Genomic DNA, 22221 nt, shown 5'->3' on the forward strand with positions numbered 1-22221 from the left:
CCTTAACCACCATTCATCTTCGTCTTACGTTAGCTTGCAGACTAGCACAACTGCTAGTGTAACGGAGTTAATGTATAGCATGTGTAATTCCACTTGCCACCCCACACACTGTTTATTAATTACGGTTTTATTTTACCGTCATTAAACGCAGCACCCCTGCTGACTAGGGTCGTGCACCCCGGGGAGATAGCAACAGTTTTGCTGCGCTGTCTCCCAGGTGAGTGCACTCAGTGTTAGCTCTGTAATTATTTTGGATCAATTTCAATTTCAATTTAATTTCATATGTAAGTGGTTGTTTTATGTTATTATATTTTTGTAACGCTTTAGCTCCCTGTCGGTCGAGCATATTCTTTTGTGAGAGTGACGATTTTTTAACTTAATTGTTCGTAGCGTGATTAGCATGTGGTGTGTTAGCTAACATGCATTTTTTTTTTTTTTTTTTTAATTTTAGCTTCACAGTGTGAGAGCATGCTTGGGTGTTTCTGATGAGACTGACTATACTCTCCTGCCAGGTATGTGTTGTGTCTATTTTATGTTCCTTTTAAAACTAAATGAACAGTTTTGCTGTCTCCCTGCTCCATTTGTGATAGTGTCAGAGTTTCAGTTGTCATCGACTCTCTGAGACTGGATGTGTCTTCTGCATTTATCCAGATAATGTTAAGCTCACCAGGACGAGGACGGTAGTAGTCATGCTCCCAAAACAACACTGGCCCTCGTCTCTTCTAATGGACAAAACCCATCTTATTTTAGTCATTCATCGGTGGAAAGATAAATATGGCTGTTTCTTTGTTGAGTTTGAACAAAACGACACGCTACATGACTGGCTGCTTCTACACTCCGCCATTGTGACTGGAAGAGACCTTTCTCAACATCCGGTTTTTAAAACTTCCCTTCCTTCTAGTATGCAGAAATAACAAACTACATTTATTTAAATACTATATTCTCTTAATCAATCCAGTGTTTCCTAAGAAATCAGTTTCTTAGTATCCCCTCCATAACCCATCCTCGTCCAGTCAACATCCACTCTATGGTCATTATTCATTTATCATTAGAAACTTTATTCTCTTTTATGTGTTGAACTGTATGCTTGTCTGTAGATAAATTTAACATTTTATGCATGCGTAGCTGACCTGCTGTGCCCTGGCTCAAAAGATTGTACCAGCAGTTAACTGGAATTCATTAATTTAAGTGTACCAACTGAATATTGTCTCTACAGTAGATGAATCAGCTCCTCTTTAGAAAACTCATAAAATAAAAGGTTATGTTTTTTTTTTTTTTTTTAAAACACACTCACCAAGCACTTGAAGGGGTACAACAGCAGAAGACCAAGTCAGGTTCCACTCCTGTCAGCCAAGAACAGCAATCTGAGGCTGCAGTGGGCGTTTGAGACTGTTCCCCTTGATTATCCACAGAAGTTCCTCTGATCCACACTGAACGTCAGACTTTTCCAAATCAGTTAAACCAATATTTTGGACATAGATCATCCACAATACATGGAGCAAAAGAATGAAAGAGTAAACAACTATTTGGAGAGAATACAATTCTCCTTTTACAATTACTCTCCCTGGTAACAAGGCAGGCTATTTGCCCACATTCAGTCAGTCCAAACAAACAGCATCCTCACTGAAGTCAGAGGCTTGTACAAATGTTCATCCTCTCACTGACCTGTTTCCCAGCCTGCAGCCCATGTTTCACCCTTCTCCTCCATAACGCTTACTTCCTCCACATCTACCTTGAACCCAAAGCGCTGCTTTGCACTTAAGAGTCCATTAAGACAGAGTCAAAGTGAAATTCTTTGCCAAGTGGTCATGTTCTTCTCTTAACATTTCCACTACAAATAAATGTTTGAGTGGTTAAAGAGACATTTATTCAGCAGGAGGAGCTGGGTTCAAGCCCTGCAGACAGAAAACAGCAAAACTGCTGAGAAGTCAGAGCAGCACACTGACGACACTGAAGGCATACAGAAATAGCATTCACCTACTACACCTTAAAGGTGCAGGAAAAACATTTCTCAGTCAGCTTCTTACTACTATTACTATGAACACACAGATTTCTACCTGGCTCTGTTAGGAAAAAGTAATGTAATAACAAATAACTAAAGGAATTAGCAAGCTTGCTCATTACCTAACTCATACCACATCCTCAGTCACTGCAGGATTACAAATTGGTGTGAGGCTGATCTTAAGTAGATTTACTGTTACAATAACTCATGTACCAGCAGCTATGACAAGCCAACTGCAAAGGACGCACTTCTAACCAACCTGAGTCAGCTGAACACCACCTGCTGCTGGTGAGACTGGGTGACATTTAGTCAGCGAATTAGCAGGAAATGGAAACATGAAGGTGACTGATACTGATAAAAAGAAGAGACAGACCAGGCCTACATGTGGATTATCTTGGATTTCTGTCTCATGGATTTACCACAGTCTCCATAAAGTCATCACATCTATCAAAGGGGGTATGTATGATGGAGTAGAACCGGAGACCACCTGACAAGGCTGTGGGGATATGTTGAACCACTGGTCTGGTTCCTACTGTACTCCAGCAGCTTGTCTGCTCTTAAGACTCTAATCGTGAGGCCAGTGAGGCCAGCCTGAGTGATTGCTTTTTCAAGACAACCTATAACACCAGATGATGAAGTTTTACGACCCCGTTCTAACACTTCCGTTGACTTTTTATATTATTTTTGAGAGATTAAACTTTGTGTCATATTTTTTGAAGTTGAGTGAAGAATATGTTCTTGACTTCTAGGCACTATATTTTAGCTAAAGTGAGCAAATTTTCCTTGAAACATTTTGCCTTTTCTTCTTTTACCTACCGTTATTGCAGATGTCTCAACTCCACAATCGTCTCAACGTTCCCATTACCGTGTCCAGAAAGTCAGGACGTGATCATTTGCCTGTCTAATCTATAGTGCCACAGGCAGCCCATCTACTGAGAGTTATCATAGGTCTGATGATCACTCTAAATGACCACACAGGAACACATTATGAGGCCACTTACGAGGACCAGGAGCACCCTGAAGTGCAAACGCTGTAATATTCTCTCCACATATTAAAGGCTCATGAGCCACACACCAGGAATAAATTCAGGCTCTTTTCCTGACCCTGATGGAAACACAACTGAAGAGCCACGATTCATTTTGCTTTGATTTCTTTATTGCAGAGATTTTTTTTCTCAGTTTTGCTCGTATACATGTCAAAACTCAGTTCAGCGACTGTACTGCAGTACTGTGAGCAGATTAATGCATGTGAATACAGGAGGTGAGTTTGCAGCCAGTGGGACCATTAACATGCTCACCACAGCTTCATGTGTCTTGTTTAATCAAGACGAGTTCAATGACCTTGATTGTCACACTGTAAAATTTTTTTAACCAGAGGTTGTTTTTTCTTTTTTCTCAATCTCAGCGATCCCGTCCCATTTGTTTGAGGTCATCAAGCTGTATACGATGTAACCTTGTCCCTTCCCACAAACATGGTAACACAAACTAACATATTAAGTGACAAAAACAATGCCTGCAGAACGCCCACAGGAACAGTGACGGCAAATTCAGAACATGAAAACTCACCATGTGAGTGCATTAGACACCTGTTTATCAAATTAGTTTCGGGAATAAAATATGACAACAGATGGTCGAATTAGTAGTAATGTTAAAAATATACAACTTTATCCTCCTAAACTGGCATTTGTAGACACAACCGGTTTCATTTTTTTTCTTTACATACTTTTGTTTCATTCACGTTTTTTCTTTTTTCTTTTTGTATTTACAACAGTAATGTATTGCCCCTTCTCATCAAATAGGTTAATATATACTCACTTTGCTACTAAAGTTTCAGTGTGTCATTGTGCTAAACACAAATGTTTTCCGCAGAAACACTTTAATTGCATAACTTCCCAATCTGAAACAAGTTAACTGACCTTTACTGGGAAATCACACACCTCAGCTAAATGCACTGTCACAACTAAAGTGCTTAATGAGATTTTTATCCCCAGTGTAAGCTGCCATTCTCATGGTAACTGGACAAGGGGATACAAATGAGGCTTTATGGAGAAAACAAAACAGAACAAGAAACACAATCTCCAGTTTGTAGAGGTGTGATAGAAGAGGCTCAGAGTAAGAGGAGCCCCGTTTTTCTCTGAGTTCAGTCTGGAATATGTGATGAGAGGGAATGTAGTGGTGCATTAATCATTCACAGTGAGCACTCCACTGTGCATCCTTTCCAGAGAAGCTTCAAGACCTTTGTTAAGCTCACTTCTCCCCGTCGCACACTCAATGAGATTTGGGCAGACGCTGACTTACACTAAATAACAGACAGAGGTGGAAGGAGGTCCGCCCAGCCACAGAGGTGGTTTTTGAAGGATTAACTCAGTGGTCAGCAGTGAGTGGAAGTGTGTGAAGCTGAGAGCTGTGACCTAGCTGCTGCTGCTGCTGCTGCTGCCCAGAGGTTTGAGGCAGTCCTCTGTCACGCCCTGAGAGGCCAGCTCAGAAAGAACATTGTCCAGATAGTTGGGGTCCGGGTAGCCGTGGCCCGACAAATTGGACATCATCTCCGTTTTGTGGTGGATCCCGTTCCACACTACTGTGTCAGGCTCTCCGGTGGTGCTGGACGTACCCACGGTGAAGATGAGGCGACGCATCCACGCCACCTTCAGCAGCTCCAGCACCTTTTCAGAGGACACAAGAGCAAAGTCTGTCTATCAGGTTTAGAGCTGAAATAACTAACTGAACACAGCCCACACAATCTCTGCATGCTCTGTTCTTTACTGGTGGAACGTTTAACTACTCAACTAGTGTGAACCAGATACACTGACTCTCTGATGCTGCACAGTGGCCACAGATGTAACAGTCTACAAACAAAACAATTTAGCTAAAAGTGGATTATGTAACTGCAGTAAATCATCACAGATATGATGCCTAACTGATGGAAATGAACACTGTTCCCTGAACACCATTCTGATTTTAAGTAGAAAATGAAAGGCTCCTGCTGCAACGTGGGACCGGCTGTGTGTCCGATTTGGGCTATTTTCCATTATCTCAAATCAGTGTTGTACAGGGAACATCACATCAGGGGAGTCTGGTGATGGAAGCAAGTCTGTGTCCCAGCACACACAAACTACAACTGGAATAATTTAATCCAATTTTCCATTAGTGAATTGCATCAGAGATTATTTATAAAAGCTGAAGTGTTCAGCTGCAGTTACCAGCAAGAGGGAAATTAGCTGCTAATTCACCATGGAAACAACACAACTTTTATAATGAGCACGAAATGTTCATCAGAGTAACACACTTTAATCAATGATGGACCATTATGCAAAGTCTTGTGTTAATGGCACTGACTTTATGCACCTGATGTGTCAGGCTGGTCCCTTTGGCTCAACTCTGGTTCGGATCATTAGCACCTATGGTATGGTATAAATCCTGAGAACTGCTCTGTGCTGTAGGCAGGAGCGATGATCACACCTGGTATAGTGTATACACGTGGCAGTAGTGCAGCAGCTGTGAGATGTAACATGTTGCTTTTTACCTTCCTGCCCTTGTCGTTGTCTGGTAGAAAACAGAAGCGAGGGAAGCCTCTACAGGTGTATGGCTGTCCTGGGTTGGGGTGCTCCGGGCCCTGGTGGATGAGAACAAAAACGGACTGATGAATGAAAAGCTATAAAGCTTAATACTTAACATCAGTTGGAACCATAAAATAATCCAATAAACTGTGCTTTTGTAGATTGTTAACATCAGTGCAACAGCTCAATACAAATCAGGTTCAAGTTGCTGTAACGTTAGATCAGTGGCACAAACTGCTCTTTGCTGCAGTTTATCTTCACTCGTGGTTACAGCAGGACACAAAAAGAAATGAAGGTTTTCCCAAAAGAATGTAATAAAGGAGGGTGTCACTGTAAACTGAGGAGAATGCTCCTCCACAGCTGAGCCTGAACATCAATCTGTTAAAAATTTATTTGGAAAACCCTGGTTATTACTGAACAAGCTTTAGTCCAGACTGTAGTTTGTCCTCCAGACGTTTTCTTTCTTCAGTTTCCCCAATTTAAAATGTAATGCACCGTGTTGGCCCAAACATTAAATGTCCTTTACTGGCACCTGTTCACACAAACAGATTTTCTGAAGATATAAAATACTTCCAGACTAGTCTTGCTCGGAAAGAAAGTCCTCATCCTTTTAAGTGTTTCCTCTTGTAGAAGTGAAACATGAATGTAAATCCCACATTTCTGTTTATCAGTCACAGACTGTTGAGTTGGGCTCATGGAAGCAGTCTGAATGATTTTCTCTGGCTTTTCAGCTCTTCATCATGACATTCAGTGACACAGATAAATTATTTGGTCCCCTGTCCATTTCCGCAGTTAAGCCATCTGGAAATGCTTTCGACTTGTTTTTCACAAGTTTGGAATTTATTTCCTCTGTGGCAGCAAAACATTTAACACGAGCCATTAGGAACTCCCATGGGGTTGACTGAGCCAGCTAAACCCAAACCCTAACAGACCAGTAGACTTCCTTATAGCGAAACCTGCTGGCCCAGCAACCCATAATGCAACACTTCCTTTAGGAGTGTTACACTGCTACTCCCTGCAATCAAAAAGAATATCTGCTGTTGTGAAAACGTAATTCTAGACCTTGAACATGATAACACTCTTTTAGACATATTTTCCAGAGAAAAATATTGATGCCAATACAGTGCTAATATCTGCTACTGTGTTTAAAATCAAGACTACCTGGAGGCCGCTGCCCAGGTTGCTACTGCCTAGAGAGGGCTGCTTGAACAAACACTAATATTTTTTGATAAATAAACACTAATTTTCAGCTGCATACACTCTGAAGCTGAGTCATACTGCTTTGCATATTTTGTAGAGAACAGCAGCCTTCTCCCTGTGGATGAAACGTTAAACTCCATGAAAGCATAATTAATCATCCACAAACGGGGCAAAAAACAATCTGTTTTTTTCTTAAGGTTCATAAGGAGACTTGGGACATCACGTGTGCTGCAGTAAATCAGAGTGCTAAAAATACAGTTTTTATGCTCAGATTTTGCAACCCTGGTAATAGATAAATGATTACTGTAAAATGAAAGATTAGGGAAAAACCTAAATGGAGGTTGAAAAATGTTGGGCTGGATTTAACAGTAAATTCTTAACATGTGGAAGGAATCATGAAATTCTGTTGTGGGCCAGATCTGGTTCCCAGAGCCAGTATTTGATACCCCTGCCTTAGTGTGTATTTTCAGGCACATACTTTATCTTGTCAGAATGAAAACACAGTGTGCAGAGGTACCTGTATGCCTGGAGGTATGCTGTAGATAATCTGGATGGTCCCACAGTCTGGGTGACCTGGCAGCGACTGGGCAATGCTGTAAATTTCCATCTTGCCTTTGGGCTGGGTGCCGGTCTTCTCTCCGTAGATTGTCTTACACGAGGGGCACTGCAGGCTGCCGTCCTGAGGAGAAAACACGAGCAGAGAGCCTTTTAAACTGGACCAATCAATACAAACCAGGTAAGTGCTGATCAAATATGCATTGATCTACTGATGAGACTTTTGTTTCACCATTCTGTCTATCAGCAAGTCACTGTACCTCTGCTGTGATCAACAAGGACTCCACGGATGTTTGTACAAAATGTGAGCGATGTGTTACGCTTGGTATTAAGTTTTATACTATACCTTAAATAAACGCTAAACACAAACTTGTCAGATACATCTGTACTTACAGTGTACAGTCAAAAACACTAGTTACTATGGGTTCAGTACCTTTGTTCCATTGTTATACATGGCCAGCATGCAGAGCATATGCAGGGTGTGACCACATTTGATGAATTTCCCCACAGTGTCTGACAGGATGCTCTGGCCTCCCTCCTCTGTGGATGGTGTCTCATAGCCGGATGGATTGGACAGTTGATCCATGCAGATAATGCAGTCCTGAAGGGGAATTCTGTGTTTAGTGTTAGTCACTAAAAATGCATTTAGTCTTACATTGTAGGGCCAGCAACAGCCATTACAACAATCTAAGACTAATCCACCCATACAAAAGACCACAAATTAACCTTTTTTTAACTTTATGTCTGTGATGTCGACCCTGCTCCTGAAACATTTACCTCATCCGGCACTCCAGCCACCACCTCCATGTAGCGCTGAATCACCTCCTCAGGTCTCTGAGCTGAGGCTGGAAGAGGGACAAAGCAGAAAACACAAAACGGTGAAGGAGCTGAGACAGGCCTGACGCTACAACGAAAAGCCCCATCAACTGCCATGGAAGAAGCCACACAAAGTATGAGACGACAGTGAGGTGAGATGAAATGCTTTTCTCTGTGATATCAAATAATTCCCAAACTTTATTTTACTCTGCTTCTGATAAATATTAAAGCAAATGTTGTGGGATGAATGAACCACACACAATTAATGAATGACAATGATTAGCATGAGGAATGGAGACACTTAATGCATGTATCCTCCATATTCTCTCACATACACACATACATGTGAGTGTCAAGTCTGTTTAGGGAACAACTGACAGCTCTGTTTAATTCCAGCGAGCTGCTTTTCTCGGCTGAGTAATGAGGAAATCTGATCAGATTCCAGACATGAATACTGTTAACGTCTAACACAGGTATTCAGGTTAGGTAGTGGTAGACAGTGAGTGGAGGAAGTGTCATTTGTGGTCATGACAACGCAGAGATGGAAAAAAAACAGGCAGAAACAAAGAGGCAGCGATGAAATGAAGCTCATTATAAAGATGAGCAACAAAGCATGGAAGACTATTTAAATGAGCTGAGGTGCATTAAAACACATCATGTGCTTTTTGTTTTGTTTGGTGATGGCCAACAAACAGTATACATTTATTTATGAGCGATACCCCTTAAATGCACATCAAGTTTGACAGTGAATATGATGTACAGTATGCCCAAAGGTTGATTTAAGAGAAAGTCTCAGAATGTCAGAACGCCAGTCTACATTTTTAGACAACCCAAGACGTCGTCGAATGTCTTGTTTTGTGCAGTGAACAGTCACAAACCAAGGAAAAGAAGCCAATTCTTCCATTTGAGAAGCTGCAATCATCAAATCTTTGGCCATTTTTGCTTGAAAAATAATTTAACATAACAACTGGCTGCCAATTCATTTGCTGTTGATCAACCAATAGATTAATTGACCAATCAATGCAGCTTCATACTGCAGCAGTGTCTCATGGAGCATGTGACAATGTGACTAGCTGCAGATCAGTGATGTCTTCTACACCAGAAGCTAATGATCATCCACAAACTGATTTGCTGATGATTACAGACAGCTGACAGATCAAAGTAAAGTCCAACATAAAGTGTGTTGGTAGGGTGTTGTTCCCATCTGTCTGTCTGTAGATATGTGATTAGACTTCCTTTCAAACATGGTTTTTGTAAAACATTGTAATACTATATTTGCACAGCTTAAGGCATTGTTTGTACTTTTCCACAGCACCTCCTTCTGTTGGTGATGATGGTCAGAGAAAGGCTGTACAAAAAGTGCTGCACCTCGCATCAGTGAGAGCTGACCAAAAACCATGGAGAACTTTATGGTGAGTAAGCAGCTGATATTGACAAAAACAACTGGAATGAAAGTGGAGGGGGTAGCAGCAGAGAGGTCAGTGACAGTCAGAGGTAGTCTGGTTTGAAAAAGTCAGTTGGAAAGCACACTGGGAAGCCTAATTTTGCACAGAGTGCACTTGCAGCAGCACTTTTTTCAACTAAAACAGAAATAGAGTAGTGTGAACACGGTGTATGAACACTGAAAGACAAATGAAAGAGAGTCTGATGCAGGATGAAATGTTCCTCAAGCCTTTGATGATAACTGCACCAAAAGAGAAAAAGAGGTGGAGGAAGGGCTGGTGGCGTGGTAGCTACCTCTCCTGTGCTGCCTCTTTGCTCTCCTAACTGAACTGCTGCTGCTGCTGCTGTGGGGCTTGCTGGGCCTGCTGGCTGGGGGGAGGAGAGGAGGAGGAAGAGAGAAAGGAGCAGGTTGCTGCGGTGGCGGAGGCGGCGGCGGCTGTAGCTGCTGCTGCTGCTGCTGCTGAGGGAGGGGGGCAGTGGTGAAGTGCACGCCGAGTCCCACTGCTGACATCAAAATGGAGGCCATGCCTGGAGCGGGGTGGGGTGGGGTGGGATAGGGTGGGGTGGGTTGGGTTGAGGTGGGACGGGGCGGGGCAGAGTGGGGCAGGTGAGGGTTGAGAGCAAGTGGAGATATGCAGGAGTAGAAAGGAACAAATCAAAGGTATGAGAAATGTAGCAGCAGCTGATGTCTCCACTGCAACTCTCACTCACAGACAAAACACTGGAGTCAGACACAGCATTAAGACCTTTCAAAGTAAAACCAACCTGATATTTGTTCAGCATTTGGCCTTGTTTATTTGTTGCCTATGAAGCAGAGTGCTTCTTAAAGTTGAGTTTGCAAGCAGACCAATCAATCAGCGAACTAAGTGAAATGGTTTTCATGATGAGAGCAACAATCTTTGTGACTGGGCACAGTCATTTATTAATCTCGGGCAGTCATGGAGGCAGCAGAATTTATTTTGTGTTTGACAAACAAAGTGTGTAAAATAAAGCAGTGATTATCATTAATGTTCACTCCTGACTAATGAGCATTAGAACTGTACGTCTGGAGAAGAAACCACACGAGTAACCTTCCATTTGAAATCATTCACCAGAGTCATGGCTCAGTGCTTTTCACTGATGAGGTTCTGGTCTCAGAGCTTCCTCCAAGCTGACTGTATTGACTCAGTCAGTTTATCACCGGTAAGAAAATTAGTAATAATTTCAGTGGACAGTGTGTGTGCAGCATAAAAAACACTGACTTCCATGCATGTTAATTGGCTATTTGTTGGCACAAATCTTTTCACTGCTGTGATATTCCATTGGCGTTTTTACTGTAACTCATCGAGCACTATCATACTGGGTGGAGCCTCCCTTTGCTCTAACAACGACCTCGGTTCTTCGTGGCATGAGTTCCACAAGATGTTGGAAACTTCCCTCTGCTCCATGTTGATATGATAATATCACATCACTTCTGCAGATCTGTCAGCTGCACATTCATCTCTCTTCTCACCACATCCCAAAGGTGTTCTGTTGGATTCAGGTCTGGTGACTGTGGAGGCCACTGAAGTAGTAGGTCCACGAATTCAAATTCTGACCCTACCATCTTCATGCATCATCTGAAATCCAGCTTCTTCAGGCCAGGTTGTTTTTTCAGTTTGAACCTGTGCCAGCTGCAGCCTCAGATATCTGATCTTTGTCTTCCTCTGGTGCAGCTCCTTCCACCCTGATGGTTTATGTACAGTCCATTCTGAGATGCCTTTTCTGTTCACCACAGTTGTAAAGAGTGGTTGTCTGAGTTACTGGAGACTTTCTGTCAGCTCTCATCAACAAAGTATTTCCATCCACAGAGCCATCACTCACCGGATGTTTTTTGTTTCTGGTACACTAAAAACTCTAGAAAAAACCCAGGAGATCTGCAGATTCAGAAATACTTGAACCAGCCTGTCTGGCACCAGCACTCATGCCACGGTCTGAGATCCTATTTCTCCCCCATTCTGATGTTTGATGTGAGCATTAAGTGAAGCGTCTGACCTGTATCTGCACTGCTGCCACATGACTAGCTGACTGCATAACTGCATTAATAGGCAGGTGTACAGGTGTTCCTAATAAATCGCTGAGTGTGTGTCACTGATAAATATGCAAACATGGAACAGCTTTAAATAGCTGTACATGTATATGTAAATTACCCTGAGTTAGAAAAGCAAATAGGAAATCTTTGAGAACCGTATAGAGAGAAATGCCTTACAAAATAAGGTGAGCACTGAGTAAGCCTTTCTGTGCTTAATTGAAAACAACTGCAAGTGAGCAGGTGAAACATTTGTCACACATTTAATTCACACGCTGCACATTCAGCTTCCTCCAAGCCACGGCAACAAGTGCTGCTCTCTGTGCTGTCTCATTTTGCCACCTTAAGAAATAAATCAATTTTTACATCAACATTCAATTTATCTGACAGAAATCCAGATGATCTGAACTAACAGATTCATTTTATAGGGACGTATTGTGCTAGTTTTATGAGCAATAGTACATGTACTTGTCTATTATGTTGTTTAGCCTTGAGCTGTCAATCAAAAACCAGGGTGCGTGGAGCTGAGGGACAAAAACTTCAAAAATCTTTCAGTACGAAGACTGAAAACTAAAGTCAATCATGCTTTTGCATCCAGGGCCAAGTGCTTTGTACAACATGAGGAAACCTGCTGCTCTCAACAAAAGACAAGCCTGTGTGGGGGCTGATTTCATATAAACTGGGCCAACAAACTGCATCATGTTGTTTCTTGTTGAATGGAAGCCTCTCTGATGGTTCAAACAATAAAAGGGACATTATTTTCCCCAGTCTTTTCAGTTTCATGCTTTTTTTTGTTTGCTAACATTTAGAGTGTGTTCTTTTTTATTTTTAACTCCCTCCTTCATGTCATTCCTAAACAGACTGACACCCACAAGACAAATGCAGAAGGCTGGCACATAAATCACTAACATTACACTGAACAAAACCCGTAACCAGCCCAAAAGTGTGGTGCAGAGCAGACTGAGCAGAGGTAACGATGAGGATGGATGGTTAGTGACCCGTTTACCTGCCAGGGCAGAGCTCACGCTGGTGGATCCATTCAGCTGCACAGAGATGGAGGGAACACTGCAGGACAGGAAACAAAGACGGTGGCATTCAGTCAGTAAAAAACAGCAACAATGAACCAGACAGAGAGAACAAAACAAAGACTATGGGAACTATGTAAGTTTCCAGTCCACCTCACAGGATTAGAACGTTTAAGTACAGTGACATGAGGAACAGCTTTGGCACCAGATCAAGATAAAATAAACCTTCTGAATTAACTGTAACTTATGTCTCTGAAAAACAACTATGACTATGAGTCTGAGGCTGATTAACAACAAAAACTCAACATCGACTGCATATGCATTCTGCAACTAGGGAGTGTGACTCAACAGCCAATTTATTGATGGATATGCACCCAGCAAATTTGTTCTCTGTGCAAAACAACCTCCCAGGAAAAACAATGAACAACTGTCAGTGCTGAGGTATGATGGAACTCTAACACAAATCCAGTTCAGGGCTGCAATCAACAATCATTTTGCTCACTGATTGATCTGTTCATTAGCTCCTCAATCAACAACTAGTCTATAAAAAGTGACAAAACGATGAAAAATGCCTTTCTGGGTTTCCCAAAGCCCAATGAGATGTCTTCCAACTGTCTGAAAGTATTACATTTATGTAAAACTGAGACAGCAGCAAATCCTCACAAACACAATCCTCGAAGATGGATCCAACAAATGCTTGGCATTTTATCTTAAAGAGTAACTTACATGCTTGATCGATTATCAAGATTACTGTTTTGTCTTCTGTCACACAACTCAACAAATCAGTGTTATAGTATTAATCAAATTTATCTTTATTTTTGTAGTCAATGAATCCTATGTTGTAACCATACAAAAAGTAATAATAAGTTGTATTTGAAAAAAAAAAAAAGTGTGAAATAACATTTCCAGAAGATCAAAATTCCTGTATGAGCACACATCAGCCAAATAAGAGGATATGGTAACACAATAGGAGGAAATGTGTCACTGATAAAATGAGGCCCTCTCGACATCAGTTAACCTACTGTCCAAAGGAAGCTGTGGGCTGCATGCCTGGTGTCTTAATGCACTACATGAGCTGTAACAGTAACCATATATGTATATATACACACACACACACACACACATATATAACTGATCTATATCTAAAACGGAAATCTCTCATTTACCAAAGTATTCAGAGGCTTAAATTCAGTACTTTGTAGAAGCCTCTTTGGCAGGAATTACAGCTATGAGTCTTCATGGGTCAGTCTCTACAGGGTCTGCACACCTGGATTTGGGCAGTTTATCCCATTCTTCCTGACAGATCCTCTGAAGCTCTGTCAGATTGGATGTGAAGTGTCTGCCATCTTCAGGTTTCTCCACAGATGTTATGTAGGGTTTAAGTCAGAGCTTTGGCTGGGCCACTCAAGGAAAGTCAGAGACTTGTCCCACAGCCACTCCAGCACCTTGGCACCACCATGCTTCATCACAGGGATGGCATTATCCAGGAGATTGGCAGTGCCTAGTGTTTGCCAGACTTAGCATCGGGAACTGAGTGGAGTGGAGCCAAAGGAGTTAAATGTTTTACCTCATGAGACCAGAGAAACTTTTCCCTCATGCTCTCAGAGTCTTTTTTTAACGCTGTCTGGCAAACTCCAAGTGGCTGTCATATACCTTTTACTCAAAGTGGCTTCCATCTAGCCACTCTATCATAAAGGCCTGATTGATGGAGCACTACTGAGATGGTCATTCTTCCAGCAGGTTTTCGCCTCTCTGCAGACGACTGACCACTGGATCGATCTATGCTTTGCCACAATTTTATCTCGACAGTACAGAGGTCTTCATAGTTTGGTTTTTGTCCTGACATAATGGACATAGTGACCTACGCGGCCTGTGCTTTTCTAGACTATGTCCAATAAATTCAGTTTTCCATTAGTGGACTTAAGTAAGGTTCTAGAATCATTAATGGCCATGATCTGATTACTTTTCTTAATATTAGATTCCAGTTTTTGGTTTTCAGTAAATCTGCAAAATAATCTGAAAGCATGTTTCAGCTTTGTCATCATGTGTTACTGAGTGCAGACTGATGGGCAGTGTTATCCATTTAAAAAGAGGAAGAGGTCTGAATACTTTCTGAAGCCACTGTATACTGGATAGGTAGAGCTCTATTATCTACTATCAGCTAATATAATACATACTGTTATTCACTACTGGTAGCAACACCTTCAGAGCTACTATTGAGAAGTGTGAGAAATCACTACAAAAATGAGTTAACACAGACCACAGTGTGTGCTAGGCAGAGAGCATCTAGCATTTTACAATTCTGTTATTGATTTCCAGTGGCTGAGAATAGACTAAATGAAACTTAATGTGGAAGAAAATTGGAGCCCAGAGAAAGTGTAAGTGAACTGCATATTCATAACACCACTTAAGTAAGCAATTTATCTTTGAAAGCAGTTTTCTATGCTGTTAGGAGCAGAAAATAAGGCAGGCTGGGTTTGACACAGACAGAGGACTCACACAAACTGAGCCAAAACAAGCATACCACTGCAGGCTGCAGCGACAGATCATTTTTTGTCATTCCTGTTTAACAGGAAAGGTTAAAGTGGAGACAGACAGGAAAGACAAAGGCAAAGAAGGGGGGCATGATATGCATCCCCAGACAGCTAACTGAGTCAGAGGAGCTGCCACAAACCTGTCGGTACTGAGCTACAAAGCAAACCACAATCCAACACAGATGTCAGATACCAACCTTAACCCATTTGCACTGGCAGAGCTTGTCAGAAGCGGCGCAGACAGCTGACTACCAGAAGGTGGTGGAGGCCAGGGGCTGCCCCAAGACATCCCTCCAACAGAGAGGGGTCTCCTAGGATATGGCGAGTAGACAGAAGTGGGGTGAGCTGCTGCAGCCCTCCCTGTCCCTTGCAGGCTGGGCCGGTTCAGACTCCCCGATGAAAAGGAATGTCGTGAACGGCTGGGCATGGGTCCTGTGCTGACTGTGGCTCAAACACTGCTGGCAGGAGCACGCAGGGCCCGAGGGGATGGCCGGGGGGCCAGAGGAGGCCAGTGGGTACGGGAGGTTACACTGGCGTCGCACCTGCCGTCTGAAGCCTGTGGCTTTGTTGACTTGGGCCAGAGATGTGAGATCCACTATGTAATTGTATCCATGCGGGCCCAAATCAGCTGTGCCTTGGCGGGCCTGATAGCTGTGCTCCAAAAGGATAGAGGTTCGAGTCTCATATGGAGTCCATCCTCCTTCATCATTGGCCCATTCCCAGTAAACACCACTACCGAGGCCTGAAGACTGGGCAAACAGGGACCGACGTACTGACCGGGTCTTTCCTGAAAAGAAAAGAATGATTTTTAATGAATACACTTAAAACTGCTGCACTGTGAAAGCCTTAGATGTAAAAAACAAACCCACATTTTCAGCCAGATTCCCACAGTGGGAATATAACAGAGATCAGCTGAGATTCCTTATATGTAGATGACAGCAATGTAAACCTAATCCTCGCCTTGATGCAAGCTCATCCCTCATGGCAGACACTTCAGTCATTTGGCTAATGCTGCTGCTTGATGGATTTGTTTGAGAGGCCTGTCTTAACGTAGTCTGGAGGAGCAGTGAAGCTGTTACGCGCCTGTTATAACACCGGTTTATCATTGTGAATTTACAAGCTCCATTACTCCTTATTCAAACTAGTTAGCACGGATCAGCTGAGTTAAAACAAGCAAAACTATGTGTAATGTTACACACGTCAACAATGTGATGAGTTACAGCAAGGTTGTGTGAACAAGTTAGCTAACATGAGATGACACAAAGGAATTTCAGAGTCATCCAGCTTCATAACTTCATCCTGTACTTGGCCAATCTTGGTTTGCAGCAATGTAAACACCAAAATAACAGCGCCCCTGTAAGCTAACGCTAAGAGGCTAGCGTTACAGCCAACCGGGCCCGGTGTATTTACAAGGTGTCTGAGCACAACATTAAAAATGATCACGATTAAACGTGAATGTCTTAAATGGCACAGCGTGTGGCAGAGGCTCACCTGTATCCTGCCGAAACTGTTTCAAGCTTGGTATGTCAATGAGATAAGGCGACAGGCTGGGGTCTGATTGTCCGAGGCAGATGCTCGTTGAGCCGGGTCCTCCTCCTCTCTGGCCCCGCGGTGACAGACACCGCTCGATGTAGGCGCTCACTTGGCCGCTGTAAGGCCGCCAATAGCCCAGGTCATCCTGCCATTCCCATACTGCTATCATGGGCTGTGACTGTCCAACTGATCCAGAAGGCGTAGCTGACACAGAGGGCCCATTTCTAGACCCGTTTACCCTGGCACAGGAGCCAGACACAATCGCCATATTCACCAGGCTAGCTTAAAGCTAACAACAGCTCGTTCTGGTTAGCTGGTCAACTGATTGTGGCTACGACGAGAAAAAAGGTCTGCCAGCTTGGCTAGCTCGGCTCGTTAAAACATTCCATCGTGAAAGTGTTAACACGCTTTTGAAGAAGCTACGAGGTAAAGATCAGATGCTAGACAGCCTCGATAAACATTCAAGTGCATGTTGACAAAGCTGATGCGTTCACAGGGCTTAGCAGTACATGGATAACGCTAGCTTTGTGACAGCGTTACCAGGCTTCCTTCATCCTCTGCTGCTGCCTTCACGGACCATCGGGAATAACGCAACTCGACGCACGCTTGTGGAAACCAACAATAGATGGGAACTTTATGAAGCAGCCAAGCGTATAAATTCCTCAAAGCACCAGGTAAAGCATTGACTCTCCTCTTGGGCGTTAGGGGATAGTATTTTAAAATCGACTTGACTCTTTGCACAGTATGGGGAGATTTCTTTCCGATATTAATGATTTGTACATATTTCCAGGGGGTACAATGGACGGCTGAGAAATGAACACCACACACCAATTTACCCCTCAAGAGGCCTACTCACCCTCACAAATATGTGGTGAGTGAAGACTCTTCAGATACACTCTAAAACTGGAACCATCTTTAATGAATTTAACAACAGTGAAATTAAATCATCCTCATTGTTTGTGTGGAGGGGGGTGGGGGTTCTTAATGGGGGTGACCTGATTATTTCGGCTGAATAGATAATCTCCATGATTGGCCCGACCAGCCATACAGCTGCACTCTTATTTACTCCATTCAGCTAAAACATTTCAAAATGTCTGAAATAATACAAAACACTAAGAAAATCATTCTGATTTATCATTTTTTTATTATTATTATTTCACAACCATTCTCACCTCTAAATCAGTATCTTACAAGATGCACCTGAAGGTTTCATTCTTCTTCTTTTACAACAAACTTCTTTCATTGTCCATGCTCCTCTTCTTTCTCCGCTTCTTTATTTTGAAGTCGATTAGATCCTCCTCAACAGTATTGCTGCCATCAACTGGAGATTAATGGGTATAGCACAAATAACAGTCTCACTGTGTCCTTCTAAAGCAGGCTAATTGCTTCAATAACCATGAGAGAAGAATGTGGAGGTTGGAAATTACAGTCTCTATAGCTTTCATGGCCTAAGATGACATGTGATATGGTCTAAATTAGATCTGTATCACAGTCATCATTTATTACCAATCAAGGTCAGTGTCTGTGAGCTAAATATATATAAAGCAGGCTCAGCTAAATTGCATTTTGTCTACAATACCTAGACCAGCATTACTGATGTAAAATGGACATATAGAATCCTAAAGACGACTAGAAACCTTCTGACAGAGGAGAATGGTGTATTTATTTTTACAGTTGATTAAAGTCACATAAATGATAATAGAATTGGACATCTGTGACACCAGTTTGAACATTTTTTAGATTAGTGCCCAAATGGGATTTGAGTATTCCATTTAACCCATAAAAAGACACATAATCAATAGCTGCAGTAAATCCATGCCAAGTAGTCTCAAAATGACAAATGTAATAATACAAGCAAAAAAAGGCATCTGGTGTTGCAATATAAAACTAAGATTGTTTATTCCTCCTTTGCAAAATCATTGAGTAATATTTTCATGCACAATAAACAACAGAAAGGTCAGCTGCAAGCGGCCGTTAGCTGGTTTGAAGTCTGTGAGTGAGAACGTGGCTTTGAGTCATCCGAGGTAGAACATCTGAAAGTCCTGCACTTAAAACAGTGTCTGACAAACTGCCTTCTGAAAAACCAAAAGGTTGTCCCAATGCTGATCCTGTTCAGCATAAATGAATGTGGTCTGAGGTGTAAGGGACTCATTTAAACAAGACAGACTGATGCTTAGAGGAGATGCCCCACTCTCCTTTGTACATTCACACCATCAATATATCATATATGTCACAGGCAAACAGAAGCAAGCACTGAAATTATTTGATGTATATATGTATATGTACAATAAATAAATCACAAACCCTTCACATTGATCTCTGCTGGTATCTTGCTGTGCAAATAATCTTGGTTTTAGTTGTCAGTGCTGTGATATTTGCCACAGAGATTTCTGCCTTAACCCCACTACAGTGGAGGTGAATTTTGTTTGTGGTGCTCAACACAGTGAAAAGTGGTATTTAAAATATTCAGCAGCAACAGAAACACTGTCCCAGTAATAATTCACAGACCTCATCAGTAGCTTTAGAGGGGGCTATTTCCTCTAATACTAAGTGAAATAATATGGCTTGTACTGTAGCTGTGGGTTGCACACTTCCTAAAATTGAACTACTGGGCAGTGAGTGCTAGGAAACCAAAACGGCGGTCAGTCAGACATGCACTATAAGGTCATTACTCTGTAAATCAGCTGACTCAGGAAGCAAAGGCTGGTGTATACTGTATGGCAGAATAAGCAATGGACTGAAAATGTGTGTGTGTCCCCACAATATAAGCAAATAACCACAAACCTCAGTGTGTAATTACTTCACTTGATATATTTAAGTCAGGCTGTACAAGCTGACAAACAGCAGATAATGGCATGCTGACATATTCACTTAACGGCACAGTGGAATTTGAACAGTGATAAATCACACACAGAAATGTATGGAGAAATATGGACATGAGATTTTAAAAAGAAGGTCAGATGACACAGATGTCTGCAGCAATGGAAAAGTCAGGTTGTATGCACTTGGGTAGCTACCTTGAATGATAAAGCAGAACAAACAATCAGCACACAGGCTACAGAGAACGAAATACTGCATTTATGGGAGAAAAGAAGTACAGTATATGCATCTCAGTGGAAGTAAATGGAATGTCCAACTTTCAGCACAGATTTGTCTGAGTGTTGTTGAACGTGATCTTTGATTGAATCAAACTCTTCCCATCTCTTTCCTGCAGGCATGTCACCTCCATCGCTGTCAACACAGATGGTGGTTGAACGCGGCTCAGCAGTGAACACAGTGATGGAAGTGGGAATGTGAGGAATGTGGAGAGAAGAATTTGAGGAGTGCTTGGAGCTCTGCCCACTTTAATACCTGTGCACACCTGGCAGCTGTTGGATTGTCAAGTTTGGAAGGTAAAAAAGTGATTCAGTCATCAGGGCAGAGCCGTTTGTCTTCCTCGTTAAAGAGACTGATACAACATCACCCTCACTCAGATAAGCCCACTTGTTTCTCACTCTACACCTCAGGTGAGACATCTTTATCATGCAATCAGAACAGGGGTCACCAGATAAGTAACCTTAAGCTTCCTGTGTTTCACTCTGGGTATAAACGTCACCCTTGTTAATCTCTGGATGTTGTTGGTAGAGACACTTCACTGTTAAACTGTAGAATCTACATTACATAAATATCAAATAAAGTTACCTTTCTTTAATGCAGCCACTCATGCAGGCTTTTTGTTTCTATCTCCCTCTTTCTTATGGAATCTGTGAAATTACATTTATATGTCAGTATCATTAAGTCATGTTCCTCTCTATAGAGGCTGGCCCTGGTCAGTGTGGACTGTCCAGCCTGCAGGTCAGGAGATGGGAGATGGTTCATGAAGAGGGTTGGAATGATGTGTGTTGACCTATTCAGACAGACCACCAAAATGGGTCTGACCCATGTGACTAGGTCTGAATGGAGGAAAAGTACTTGCTCTTATCCAACATTTCCTGAATAAAATGAGAACCCCTGTTACAGGGCATTGGAGTAACCTCTAATTTTCCACACCACTGTTCAAAAAATCTTCTCCTCGCCTATTTATACAGATTTTGTGGTCAGGGCCTTTGCACTCTGAAAAGTGTCAATGACATGAATGAGCCCCAGTGCATTCAAATGAAACCTTTCATGGGCCAGGCTTATAAGGTGAGGCTTTCCATTTGAGGATGAAATAATGATATGTCTCCTTTTGGGAAACCAGGTCCCGGTGCAGCAGAAAGGGCCATGGCTGGCTCCAGAGGAGCAGAACAATCTCCATTATCCAGTGGCTCCTTGCCCACATTGGGTGCATCAGTATCAACGAATAGTTCTCTCCCTCACTCTTATTAATGTGGCAGAGTCAGGGCCAATGGAGGTAACTGCGTAGAACAGAACCTGTGTCCATCTAGCAGTGAAACATCCTGGTCCCTCAAAGAAAAATATGGTCGGCACTAAACAGTCTCCTTCAAGAGAAACAGGTCGATCTGCAGCGGGTTAAAGCAAGAACTACAGATTTGTTTATTTTACAGAGAAATGCAGGCCTCAGATTGGGGTGGGGGTGTAAAGTGTATATATATATATATATATATATATATATATATGTCTTTCAGGTCCATCTGGATAAACTAATTGTTGGGGCACACTAAATAGACTTTGCCTTCTTCATCCAACACAAGAAAATTTGATTAGAACATTTGACATGCCAGCTTGCCAACAGATGTTGTCAGCATCAGTCATCAAAACAAGACTGGAATCCAGTCAGTGCAGGATACAGACAACATGATGTCATCCTCGAGCACCTCCACAGGATCTTTGGATCCTGGTTTGACAGACTAGCCTAGGCTGAGTGATACACTGTGATGGTGATGAGTATCACCACTGTTGATGATGTTGATTCTAATGGATTTGTGACACTTTGGATTGGACTTTGAAAGGACTAAAGTGTTTGCTCCATCGTGGATATCAGCAGCTGTAATCAGTGTGGATTCACAGCAGCCACAGTACAATGGATTCTAATGGAGACCCAGGTTCACAGGAAATGTGGCAAAAAATATCAAAAACATTCACAGCAACTCCTCAAATGCAGCATAATCCACCTCTCCACTCTTTCCCTGTATGAAAGCATCAGAAAGTTCTAAACTCATTATCTCCAAACAATGTGTCTAAATACACTTCTGCTTTTAATTACTCTTTTATAAAGCAGTGATTCTGCTTTGACACATGTCATGATCACTGCTGCGTCACGAGGTCTTTACCTTAGATAACATAACCTGATGCCACTACCTGTCATCTCACATGAGAGCTGTTTCTCTTACATTTATGAGGACCATGTAACAATGCTGTATTTTAAAATAATCAAATACAGTGACGGTCTTTCACATTTAGAACTTAATGAATCTGAAATCTGTGTAAAATGAAGTGGGATGGAGGTAACAGATGAGGATTGGTTCCCTGTATATTACATATTGTTTATTAATGACAAGTTGACGATGGTAATTTCAGTCACCAGCAG

At 42.2% G+C, this 22221-nt stretch overlaps 1 protein-coding gene and 3 long non-coding RNA genes across 4 annotated transcripts; 3 read left to right on the plus strand and 1 right to left on the minus strand.

Moving 5' to 3' along the window:
- The first annotated feature begins 449 nt into the window (after positions 1-449).
- On the plus strand, positions 450-3430 carry LOC127143681 (uncharacterized). Its single transcript, XR_007815254.1, has 2 exons — positions 450-512; positions 2830-3430. It is a non-coding gene; the product is annotated as an uncharacterized LOC127143681 (long non-coding RNA).
- dtx2 (deltex 2, E3 ubiquitin ligase) lies at positions 3137-17254 on the minus strand. Its single transcript, XM_018693787.2, is given in 10 exon segments — positions 3137-4665; positions 5526-5615; positions 7277-7438; positions 7748-7915; positions 8092-8159; positions 9868-10101; positions 12627-12685; positions 15377-15619; positions 15621-15966; positions 16671-17254. Coding segments are annotated over 10 exon segments (1932 nt in total). The 5' UTR covers positions 16981-17254; the 3' UTR covers positions 3137-4413.
- On the plus strand, positions 8144-12387 carry LOC108895146 (uncharacterized). Its single transcript, XR_001962910.2, has 3 exons — positions 8144-8282; positions 9443-9542; positions 12219-12387. It is a non-coding gene; the product is annotated as an uncharacterized LOC108895146 (long non-coding RNA).
- LOC108895147 (uncharacterized) lies at positions 17247-20394 on the plus strand. The gene is made up of 3 exons (XR_001962911.2): positions 17247-17386; positions 17503-17583; positions 19927-20394. It is a non-coding gene; the product is annotated as an uncharacterized LOC108895147 (long non-coding RNA).
- Positions 20395-22221: the final 1827 nt, after the last annotated feature.

The sequence above is a fragment of the Lates calcarifer genome, linkage group LG20 (assembly GCF_001640805.2).
Source record: "Lates calcarifer isolate ASB-BC8 linkage group LG20, TLL_Latcal_v3, whole genome shotgun sequence".
Lineage (NCBI taxonomy): Eukaryota > Metazoa > Chordata > Actinopteri > Centropomidae > Lates > Lates calcarifer.